This window comes from Molossus molossus, unplaced genomic scaffold, assembly GCF_014108415.1.
Source record: "Molossus molossus isolate mMolMol1 unplaced genomic scaffold, mMolMol1.p scaffold_m16_p_1, whole genome shotgun sequence".
Classification (NCBI taxonomy): Eukaryota; Metazoa; Chordata; class Mammalia; order Chiroptera; family Molossidae; genus Molossus; species Molossus molossus.
Window position 1 is genome coordinate 36,994,080 of NW_023425344.1, and position 12,143 is coordinate 37,006,222.

The window sequence follows — 12,143 nt, forward strand, 5'->3', positions numbered from 1 at the left end:
AGAGACCCGGGTTCGGTTCCCGCTAGGGGCGCGTACCTCGGTTGCAGTTTGTCCCCAGCCCTGGTTGGGTCGTGTGGGTGGCAACCACTCGATGTGTCCCTTTCACGTCGATGTTTCTCTCTCTCTCTCTCCCTCCTACTCTATCTGAACAAAATGTCAAAAAAATGTCCTCGGGTGAGGATAAAAAAAGAAAAGAAAAAAGAAACAAAACTTTTTAAAGAAAATATAGTTATTTTTTGCAAAAATATGTGACTCATGTTAACATGTAATAAGTTTGTTATATTTTTAGATTACTTAATAAATACTTTAATTTTTCCCTGCTTGAATTTCTAATGTGATACTATCTATCTACCTCCTATCTATCTATCTTCTATCTATCTATCTGTCTCACAGATATCAATAGATATAATCTACATAAAGAAAAGTTCTTGGGGTTGTTTTAGCAATTAATCTTTTCCCTTAAGAGAATGATGTTTATTTTCCCTAGTGCTGATAATGTTTTAATATTATACTGAAAAATTTAAGATCTGAAGTTTTAATCATGGGAAAACTCTCAGTATATTTAAATACAAGAGGATCCTCAGTCTAAATTAAAATCTCTGTTGAATGTCTCAAAAATACTATAAGGCTCTATCACAGTTAGAAAAATTTATACTTCAGTAGAATTTTACAGCTGGGCTTGGGAGATCAGTTCATAGTTTAAAGTATATTTCATAATTTTAAATACTGCTAGAAAAAGCATTCCAGCCATGAAGGATATAAGAGCATGACTTTTTTTTAATGATAAGCTATATGATAAGTAGTTTTCAAATACCAATGTTTTATTATGTTTAAATTCCAGCTCTTTTCCTTACTGTTGATAGTTACGTATCTGTTGGTATATAGAAATGAGACACACCAGAAATTCTGACTAGTATTATGACTAGTGATATGAAGCAGAAATGGGTTGACAAAAATCTCAAACATAAATTTGAATCCTTATGAAGTTACTCATCTTTTCCCCCCTAGTTCAGATTATTTTTAAAAGATACAGCCCTTGAGAAAAGTAAAGTGTGTTGATCTTTCTAGAGGCCTGCATTAAACAATAAAAATTGCTTTATGCTCTGTGATAGCATCATAAGGTTATATCGGTGAAGCAGAATACTATAAATTAACCTGATCACCAAGACCCTTTGTGCATTTCTACTTTTCTTGATTGACAATGTGGACTGCTTCTTTTTCACATAATCACAGATAAGGAACTCTACAAAATAAACATGCTTGTTCTTAATGTGTACCTAGAACTGTGGAAATTTAAAAAAGAAAGAGAGGGAGAAGGAGAAAGAGATGGAGGAAGGAAGAAGAGAGGGAGGAAAAAAGAAAGGAACTAGAATTAATATTCAAATGTCAGGACGGTCTCTAAGCAGCAGCTTTATTTCTACCCTAACACACAATAGGGCTTCTGGCATGGGTTGTATGGAACAAGAATAATTTTACAAATAAAGAACATATTCTCTTCCATCAAGATGTCTGGGTTTGAATTTCAGTCCTGTTCCTGGTCAGACATAAGGCTTTGGACAACTTACTTTTTCTCTATTCCAGTTTCCTTACCTGAAAAACTAATTTCTCACCAGAATTAGTTTGAGAATTAAATAAGATAATACATGTAAAAAATTAGAAGACCTGGCACATTGTAAATACTCAATAAATGTTATTTTCACTTTTAAAAAAATCATCATTGTATTCCTTAAAGCCCTCATATATGGTCACCTAACACACTGAAAGTGTAACATTTTTCCTTCTAGTTTCATCCATATTCCTTTTTTTTTTTTTTTGGTACATGCCCCAAGCAGGAACCGAACCTGGGACTCTGGTCCACAGGCCAATGCTCCAACCACTGAGCCAAACCGGCCAGGGCAATATTCCTTTTTTTTTTTTAAATCCTCACCGGAGGATATTCTTCCATTTATTTTCAGAGAGAGTGGGAGGGGGAGAGAGAGAGAAACATCGAAGTGAGAGAGACACATCAATTGGTTGACTCCCACATGACCTCAACCAGGGCCAGAGACCAAACTACAACCAAGGTACATGCCCTTGACCAGAATCAAACCTGCGACTCTTTGGTCCACTGGCTGACACTCTATCCACTGAGCAAACTATCCAGGGCTCATCTACATTTCTTTCCTTCCAAAATTTTTTTCTTCCATTTTAACTTAATAGTTTGATTTTTATACTCATAAGTAATTAAGAACTTGGGCTAGCAGCCGGTATGGCTCAGTGGATTGAGCATCCTCCCATGGACTGAGAGGTCCTGGTTCAATTCTCGGTCAGGGCACATGCCGGGGTTAAGGGCTCGATCTCTAGTAGGGGGTGTGCAGGAGGCAGCCAATCAATGTTTTTCTCTCACATTGATGTTTCTATTGCTCTTTCTCTTCCTCTATCTCTAAAAAAAAATCAATAAACACATATTTTTAAAGAGGTGGGGTGGGAGTAGTGGTGAAATAGAATGAAGGGAAGGTGGTCCAGACCAATTTCGATAGTTCTAGATCAACTAAAGAAACTAAAAGAATTATTCTTTGTATGCAACGACTCTCCTAGAGTTCCCAAAATTGAGTTCTAAGAAAAGGGGTCACTGTTGAGCCCCAAGGGAGTGTGTATGTATTCCCTCCCTGCGCTTTCAACCGTTTACAAATACTTTAATACTTTTATCTACAAGCCATGCTGGCTACAATGGCTCATGGTTTCAAGCTGGCTTAAATGAACTCCCTGGAGCCTGCAACCACTGTCTACCCTGGGTAAAGTGGATACACTTACCCATACTCATCTTGATTGGCAGGTTTTCTCTGCTTGCTGCTTCCACTAGATGTCTCCGGACTTCCATCACAGCCTCTTTGTGCTTGCTGTTCAGTAAGGCTTCCCACAGGGCTTTGGCTGCAGTATCGCTGCAATAAAACCACAGGGAGCTTTAGCACACATTTCTACCAGATTATGGAGAGGGTTGAAAGCAAAATAATTTCTTAAGTATCTTTTTTGAGCACTAATGTAGTCTTTCCTACTGAGAGACTCAAGTATTAGGATTAAATAAAAACTATCTAATCCATTTAAATCAGCACAAAATACTGAAAAATTAAGGAGACAATAAAATCAAGCAAAAAAAAAAAGAGGAAGAAAAATTATATTGTGCTTTTAGAAGTGAGGGAAAACTATATGATACATTTTTTAAAGATTTTGTATTTACAATTATTTCAGAGTATAGTTCAACAATGCTACCAATAACATACAAATGTTATATAACCCCAAACTAATATATGTCAAAAAATGACGTATCAGTGATTATAAACATTTTTGAAATAACATACTTGTCTGGAAAACAAACAGCAATTAGCAATGACAATTCCTATTCAAAAATCACTCAGTAGAATTCCTAATGAGTAGATTTTCTATTGAATGAAAATCAAGAGTTAGACAAAATAACTAAGGCCTTAAGTATCCCACTTTGGGCCTTAGGTTGGAAGGATGGCACTTACTGAAGCCTTTACAATTAACCATTGATAACAGAACGAAGCACTGCATTCTGCAGGGTCTCATCTGGGCTCACTTGTCCAACAGCCCTCTGTCTCACCCAACATGCCACGTTTAAGTTGTAAATGAGTACAGTGTTCTTTCCGGAAGACCTCTACATGGAGCCAAGTATACACATTTGTTTTAAAAACTGAATAGAAAGAAACAAAGATGATTTCTATCCCTTTCCAAGGACTTTTTCCTCCACATAAAGCTCTACTAATATCTCTTACTATCCAGTTAGCTAATAGTTTAAAAATGAAGTCATTTTTAAAGTTTAGTTTTAAGAGTTATATCTAGTAAGATATTAATTTAGCTTTAAAGTTATACCTAATAAGGTATGTCTTTCAAGTTCAAATTTGATTTGGAATAATGGAATGGTGTACTTCAGCAGTGAGTTTACTGTCTGGAGAATACTAACCTTTCACTAAAGAGTACTTTATTATTACCTACTTTTTTCTTTTCGGAATGAACTAATATCAACATATTCCATTTGTTTTGATCTAATCAAAACTGTTATTATACTTCTGCATCCAGTATTTTATGTTTAATTTAAATAAGCAGATAAACTACATGCCAAGCCCTATTCTAGTGGTTGAAATATAGATAAATACAAGGCATAAGCTTTCAATGACTTATAGAAAGAAGAGGCAGAGATATAAGTAAAGAAATTCTCTCCCCAAAAAGTGTGATAAGAGGCATAATCAATGCTTGCACAGATTTATCTGGCAGTGCAGAGGAGCGGCTCTAATCCTGGGTGGAGGGGCAGAGGCTCAGAGAATGATTCTACTGGCAATACGAGCAACTACACAGATATGTAAATTCCAAAAACAGCCAAGGTATGAAGTTATAACTCAATACGGGAAGAAGATTGGGAAAGAAAGTCCTCGAGGAAGATATAAAATCTTCATTACAAAACAAGAGGAAGAAGGAGGTTTCAGAATGTGCAAATTCCTAGGTACATGAGTAAGAAGTACTGTTCTGCTCCACACTAGGGCACCTGGGAAGAGCAGTAGAAGTAAGAGCAAAAGAGAAGGTGGGAGCTACTCTCCTAGGGCCCTGTATTCCTTTCCAAGGTTTGTTAACTTCAGTCTGTCGGTGACAGGTCGCCAGTGAGCATGTACTTGATTTCGCATTCTGAGAAGAGTAGCATAGCTTAGCAGTTGTGAACACAGTTTTATCATGATTCCAAACTAGGTCTATTTCCTATGGGGTTTTGGGAAAGTTACTGAACTTCTCCAAAGCTCTGAAGGCGATGGAGAACCACTACAAAATTCTGAGTAGGGGAGTTACAGTCTCAGTTTCCCCGATTTATAGTACACAATCTTTCCCTACTTGTATTCTCCAAAGCACCGCTCCCTAAAACACAGTGATTTCTCACATACTCTCAATTCTACCCACAGAACTTCCAGAGCAGAAATTTACTGCCCTCCTCTTTTCCATGAGTATAATACAAAGTGTCTCCAAGATCACAATAGGTCAGGTAATACTCTGGTTGCCTCATCAGATTAGAGTAGTGGTTGAAATGTGTGCTCTGGTATCTGCATTCAAACTCTGACCATCCAGTCTTCACCCACAGTAGTTACATGGCCTCTTTGGTTTTCCTCAGATACTCCAAGCACAGGAATCTCTTTTACTCCTTTGCCAGGAGTGCTCTTCCTACAAATATCCCTCTCTCTCTTCAGGTGTCTGCTGAAATGTCACCTCATCTGAGAGGTCCTCCTTACTGATCTGTCCAAAGGAGTGATGATAGCCGACCCCAGCACTGTAACCTAGCACCCCACCACCACCATTTCCCCCTTACTGGGCTTAACTGTTCTGCATAATCCTTATTACCATCTGATATCTGTTTGTTTTCTATCTCCCTCATAGAAGATAAGGTCCTTCTATGAAAATAGAACTTTGTTTTACTCATTGCTAGTTTCCCATTACTTAGAACAGTGCCAGGCCTGTGGTAGGTATACTCAATAAATACTGAATGCATTTAATGATGCTTGCAAGTTATGTAACCTTGTGCACATAACTAATCCTTTCTTCTCCCCCGTTTTCTCATCCTTGAAATGGTGGTAATAATAGTGACCACCTCACAGATTGCAAGGGTTAAATAAGATAATGTACATAAAGTATTTTCCTGATTCACAATAAAAATGAGTAGTTATGTGGTTGTTACTACTATTACTATTTCTATGAATGACATTATCTCATAATTCAATATGTTCAAGGGTTTGTAATATATTAGATGAGTTCACTTTAATTATATTAAATATTTTTATACAACACTGATTTGTTCACATATACTTCACTCATTTGGGGCTTGTATTCTCTGGCTCTTTTCTAGTAAAACATTTTAGAAGAAATACATAGTTTTCATGATCTCTAACACTGATGCCAAGTCATATTTCCTTGAAAAATTTTTTTTTAATATAAACAAATCTGATTATCTAGATATGTGTGACAGTTTCTAATATCTACTTTCTGTCTAAAACACCACACTAATCCCCACATCACACATGGTCATTTTAAGATTACCCAGTTAATATTCATAAACTAATTCTGGCTTTCTGAAGAATCAGCACTGAAAACTCAAGATCACACTTACTGTCAAATCTGCTGTCTCCTACACGCATGTCTTCACCAAGTCACTCTGTTACTGCTGCTTGGTGGTTTACACACATACTCCTAAACTGGCATTTGAGTTGAGTGTGGGAGTAAATCACTGCCTTTCTCTAATATGTTCAGAAAAGTTGATCCATTAGACATTTTACACTACTGAAGTTTCACATGAAATCAATTCCTGATGTTGAATTTTATTCTTTCTTCCTTTTCTTCTTTTTCTTTTTAGTCCTCACCTGAGGATATTTTTCAATTGATTTCTAGATAGAATGGGACAGAGAGAGAGAGAGAGAGAGAGAGAGAGAGAGAGAGAGAGAAACATCGATGTGGGAGAGACATATCAATTGGTTGCCTCCCACACAACACCGACCAGGGCCAGGGATTGAACCTGCAACCCAGGTACATGCCGTTCACCAGGAATTGAACCCTCCAGCCCTCAGTATTCAGGATGATGCTCTAACCACTGAGCAAAACCAGCCAGGGCAGTGATGTTGAATTTTATAAGTCAAGAAAAGTTCACTGAAATCCATACTATAATCATGATAGTGTATTTTATATAATTCTTTATCCTCTCCAACTGTACAAACAGTTGATAAGGAAATAAGCACTATACAGAGGCCTATCATAACAGGGCCATTGTAGTAGACTAGTGGTAGTCCGCACTGTAGTCTGGTAGCAGCATGGGGTCTGGAACGAAACAACAAAGAGTTCTTCGGATTCTGCCACTTGCTGGCTCTATGTCCCTACGAGAGTTACTTCCCCTCTCTATACATGTTTCCTCCCCTGTTAACTGGAGATGGTAATAGTACATTTTTCAGTAGGTTGTTTTGAGAATTGATTTTGCTAATACATCTAAAGCACCTAGAATAAGACCTGGCACATATTAAGTGCTCAACAAATAAAGCAGCAGCAGCAGCAGCAGTAGTAATGAAAAACATCAAAGGTCAGAATTTTCTCATTAGATATAGGAGGAAGCCTGTTTTAGAAGCACGTTAGTCTTTTTATATCAACTTGCACACATGTGTGGATAACCACTGCCAGTATCTTCATTTTCTAATATAAAAAGGCCAACAATACACAATGCAGAATTCATAATGATACCCACTGAAACACTGAAAACTTCAACTGATTCCATAAATATTTCCAGGCTGACTTAAAAAGTGGATGTACAGTGGCTGACCTTGCTCCAGAGCCAGCACACCCAGTGGACAGCCTCAGAATACTGCAAAGCACCACCACCCAACCACCTCCCCAAGTGATCCACTCAAGGAAAGAACTCAGTGGGTAACATAGTCTTGCTGAAGTAAGTCTTGCTCTGTGTGGTGGGCTCCTGCACAGCTGATCATCCAAGCAATCAAGACTCGATTACAACAGAAGGGTGTAAAGTACACACAAGGGGTGTACCCCGAGAGCCCAGCTGGGAGACCAGGGAGGCTGTGCCACTGGACTCTACAGGACACCTACTACAATAGGCCACCCTAGGAAGCCCAGGACAAACACAGAGAGGCAGCCAAAATGAGAAGACAAAGAAACATGTCCCAAATGAAAGAACAGAACAAAACTCCAGGAAAAGAACTAAATGAAATGGAAATAAGAATCTAACAGATGCATAGTTCAAAACACTGCTTATAAGGATGCTCAATGTACTTAGTGAAGACTTCAGTGAACTTAGTGAGTGCCTCAAGAGCATTAAAGAGGACCAGTTAGAAATGAAGGAGGCACTGACTGAAATAAAGAATATTTTACAGAGCCCTGGCCGGTTTGGCTCAGCGGTTAGAGCATCGGCCTGCGGTCCTGAGAGACCTGGGTTCGGTTCCCGCTAAGGGCGTGTACCTCGGTTGCAGTTTGTCCCTGGCCCTGGTCGGTTGTGCGGGTGGCAGCCACTCGATGTGTTCCTTTCACATTGATGTTTCTCTCTCTCTCTCTCCCTCTCTCTCTCTCTGTTCCTCTCTCTCCCTCCCATGCTTCCTGAACAAAAAATGGAAAAATGTCCTTGGGTGAGGATAAAAAAAAAAAAAAAAAAAAAAGAATATTTTACAGAGATTCAATAGTAGAGTAGTTAAAGCCAAGAAGCAAACCATCGATTTGGAATATAAGGAAGCAAAAAACACCCAATCAGAACAGCAAAAAGAAAAAGACTCCCAAAAAATGAAGATAGTATTAGGAGCCTCTGGGACAACTTCAAGCATACCAACATTCACATCATGGAGGTGCCAGAAGGAGAAGAAAGAGAGCGAGAAATTGAAAACCTATTTGAAAAAAAAATGACAGAAAACTCCCCTAACTTGGTGAAGGAAACAGACATACAAGTCCAGGAAGCACAGAGAGTCCCAAATAAGATGAACCCCAAGAAGCCCACACCAAGACACATCATCATCAAAATGCAAAAGGTTCAAGACAAAGAGAGAATCTTAAAAGCAGCAAGAGAAAAGTAGTTAGTTAACTACAAGGGAGCTCCCATAAGACTGTCAGCTGATTTCTCAAAAGAAACTTTGCAGGCCAGAAGGGAGTGACAAGAAATGTTCCGAGTGATCAAAAGCAAGAACCTACAACCAAGATTACTCTATCCTGCAAAGCTATCATTTAGAATCAATGGACATATAAAGAGTTTCCAGATAAGAAAAAGCTAAAGGAGTTCATCCCCATCAACTCAGTATTATATGAAATGTTGAAGGGTCTTCTTGAAGGAAAAAAAGATAAAAAATGTGTACAAACAAAATGGAAATAAATATATATCTATCGACATTTGGATCTACAAACAAAATGAACAAGCAAAAAAAAAAAAAATTTTTTTTTCATAGATATAGAGAACATTTTTTGGTTGCCAGATGGGAGGGAGGTTGGGGGAATGGGTGAAAAAGGTGAAGGGATTAAGAAGTACAAATTGGTTGTTAGACTGACAAACCTCAAAGGAAAGGGGGTGGGAGGGTGGGAAGAAATAAAACAAAGAACTTCTAAGCATAGCATAGCAAATGGACACAAACACCAGTGTGAGGAAAGGCAGGAGGGGGGCGGGAGCAGGGAGGAGGGGGTCAATAAGAAAAAAAAGAGGAACATCTGTAATACATTCAACAATAAAGATAAGTTTTTGTTTGTCTGTTTGTTTGTTTTTAAAGAAACTACTTTATGAAAGGATATGTGCACATTACAAAATAATGAGAAGTAAAAAAAGGACAATTCTACATGTAACATTGAATATGTAAGAAATGTTAAACGAATAAAAAAAGGAAAACAAAGCATTATAAAGCAACAATGATAAAAAATAATTCCAAATTTATCTAATCCATACTAATTTCTTTCCCTGGATCTCATCCATGCAGACAAATCAATATTTGGAGGGGGTGGGATTTAAGAATAGCTTTATTCTAGGCAAATTTTATAAATAAACATAGATGAGAAAAGCAATGTGATTTTTTTTTCTGTTTTATTTTTATTTTTTTTAAGTAATTTATTTATTTTTGTTACAGATGGTTCTCCTTTTCCCCCCACTGATTCCCCCCTCTCCTCCCTTTCCCCTCTCTCCCCAGCTTTGTTGTCCCTGTCCATTGTTCATGCATACATGCACATAAGCTCTGTGGTTAGGATAAGTTTTTTTTTTTTTTTTTAAAGTGGATGTACACTGGCCGGTTTGGCTCAGCAGTTAGTGCGTCGGCCCATAGACCAAAGAGTCTCGGGTTCAATTCCAATCAAGAGCATGTATCTCAGTTGCAGTTTGGTCCCCAGCCCTGGTCAGGGTCGTGTGGGAGGCAACCAATTGATGTCTCTCTCTCACATCAATGTTTCTCTCTCTCTCTCTCTCTCTCTCTCTCTTTCCCTCCCTCCCTCCCTCCCTCTTCTATCTCTCCCCCTTCCCCATTCTATATGAAGATAAATGGAAAAATATCCTCTGGTGAGAATTTTTTTTAAAAAGTGGATGTACAACTTTTGCAGTAGAAGTGAACATTAGAGGTGATATTAATCACCCTTACATCTGCAGCAGGATACTACCTAACCCAACACAGATGCAAATCTATTTTTAATTTTTGAAGACATCTAGGGAAAGCTTTATAATGTGCCTGAGAAAAATACTATTTTAAACAAATCAAACTGCTATTAGATCCTATTTATACCTAATCTAAACCCTTTGCGCTCTACTGTAAACCTTAGTCTTTTCTCTTAAGTTTAAGAACAGCTGGACAACATCTTTCTAACAATAAGGCCCCTCAAAAAACTTTTTTTTCATTTTTTCATGAGTAACTTAAGATTTTTGATCGGTAAATAAAATGTAAAACTAGCCTTGCTGGCGCGGCTCAGTGGTTGAGCCTCGATCCATGTACCAAGAGGTCGCTGGTTCAATTCCTGGTCAGGGCACATGTCCAGGTTGTGGGCCCAATCCTCAGTGGGGCATGCAAGAGGCAGCCAATCAATGTTCTCTCTCATCAATGTTTCTCTTTCTCCCTCTCCCTTCCTCCCTCTCTCTCTAATATCAATAAAGAAAAAAATTTTTAATGTAAAACTAAAAATTAATTTTAAATACCACCACATTCTATTTTAAAAGCATTTCAGGATTTACAACACAACTTCTTATAATTCATTTGATCCTCACCTCATAAACTAAGCCATTATCACTGCCCCAATTCAAAGATCCTTAGAGAAGCCGACTGTCTTACGTATGCTCAACCTGTAAATGGCAAAACCAGGACTCACACCCAGGTAACTGGCTTCTGAGCCCAGTGACCTTTCTACTATACTATGCCATGCCTGTATTATGCAAACCATCAAAGAGCACCAATTATGTAGAATGTCAATTATTTTCAACTTTTCATGATGAATTTCTTTTCAAATCCTTAATATATCCTCTATTCTCCCCTTAAGTTCACATGTGGGCCCCACATAAGACAGAATATACTAGGGTGAATAGTGAAACAAATCCACAGTGACTCATAAAGCAGGTAAAACTTGCTCTCAGGATTTTGCACACTTTCTGTTTTAAATGGTATCATACTATTCCCCTTGTAGTTCAGTACAAACCACTGACAGTCACTTGACTATACAAGGCCAATAACTTTCATTCAACTCTCTTCTTTAAATGTTTCTCTCCAAGAAGACTTTGCTGAACTTTAAATCATTCTATACATATATCATTTATACAACTGAAAAGGCAAAGAAAAACTAAAGTCTAAATTGCCCTGAGGTATTATTTCCAATCTAGATCTTATTTTACATTCATTATATTCTTCAGAAGAAAAGAAGGAGAAATAGCTTCTAGCTATTTTACCACTGATAAAATTGAGAGATATGTTCTATTTTTATATTGTATATTTCAAGGAATTTACTGAAACAAATTAATAGAATATTTGTCCTATAAAAAGATCCATTTTGTTAGTATAAAATGGAATTAATTTCAATATTGTCAGTAACTACATGTCAAATACATACTAAATATATGTCGTTTTTGGATAAACTGATTATCTTGTATCCTTAAAAATCAAACTGTTATAACAAATTGTCCTGTTTGAAGAAGAGTACAGGCCAAGAATATAAACACAATAACCTGCTAGAATTAGCTTTTATATTTAAGTCTCAGAAGACTTCCATACATGAAGATATGGTTCTTTCAGTTAATTCTTGGCTCTTTATTCACCAGAATTGCCCAATTATGAATGAAATCTTAGAGCTGCTTTGGTTTGGCATGTATGAAATGTCAAGTGCAGTCTGCTAGAAACTAACGGCAAATGGAATATAAATAAGACAGCGTTAATTTTTTAAATGTGGCTGAATGTTGACTCATGGTGATACTTCAGTCAAATGGAAGGCATGCAATTAAGAGACTGAGGGTGAAATGTGAATGAATACCATTATCTTGGGACTCAACTCAGAAATGGTTTCTTCAAGGCACGCTCAGGAAGTTAAGCTTACTCACAGGATTTGCAATAAGAGTCACAGTATTCCAACAGAAATACAATGATAACAAAATAAAACAAACAAACATTTTCAACTAATTTTAAACA

The 12,143-nt window shown here is 37.4% G+C and overlaps 1 protein-coding gene across 30 annotated transcripts in view; it reads right to left on the reverse strand.

The window, feature by feature from the left end:
- SCFD2 (sec1 family domain containing 2) overlaps window positions 1-12,143 on the reverse strand; it is a 394,530-nt gene that overhangs the window by 349,187 nt on the left and 33,200 nt on the right. For all 30 annotated transcript variants that reach the window (XR_004958623.1, XR_004958594.1, XR_004958593.1 and 27 more), the window contains exon 3: window positions 2,794-2,921. Coding sequence is in view for 8 of the 30 variants with exons in the window: in XM_036253349.1 (XP_036109242.1) it covers window positions 2,794-2,921 (128 nt within the window). In the remaining 22 variants the exon portion in view is untranslated. The remainder of the gene's footprint in view (window positions 1-2,793; window positions 2,922-12,143) is intronic.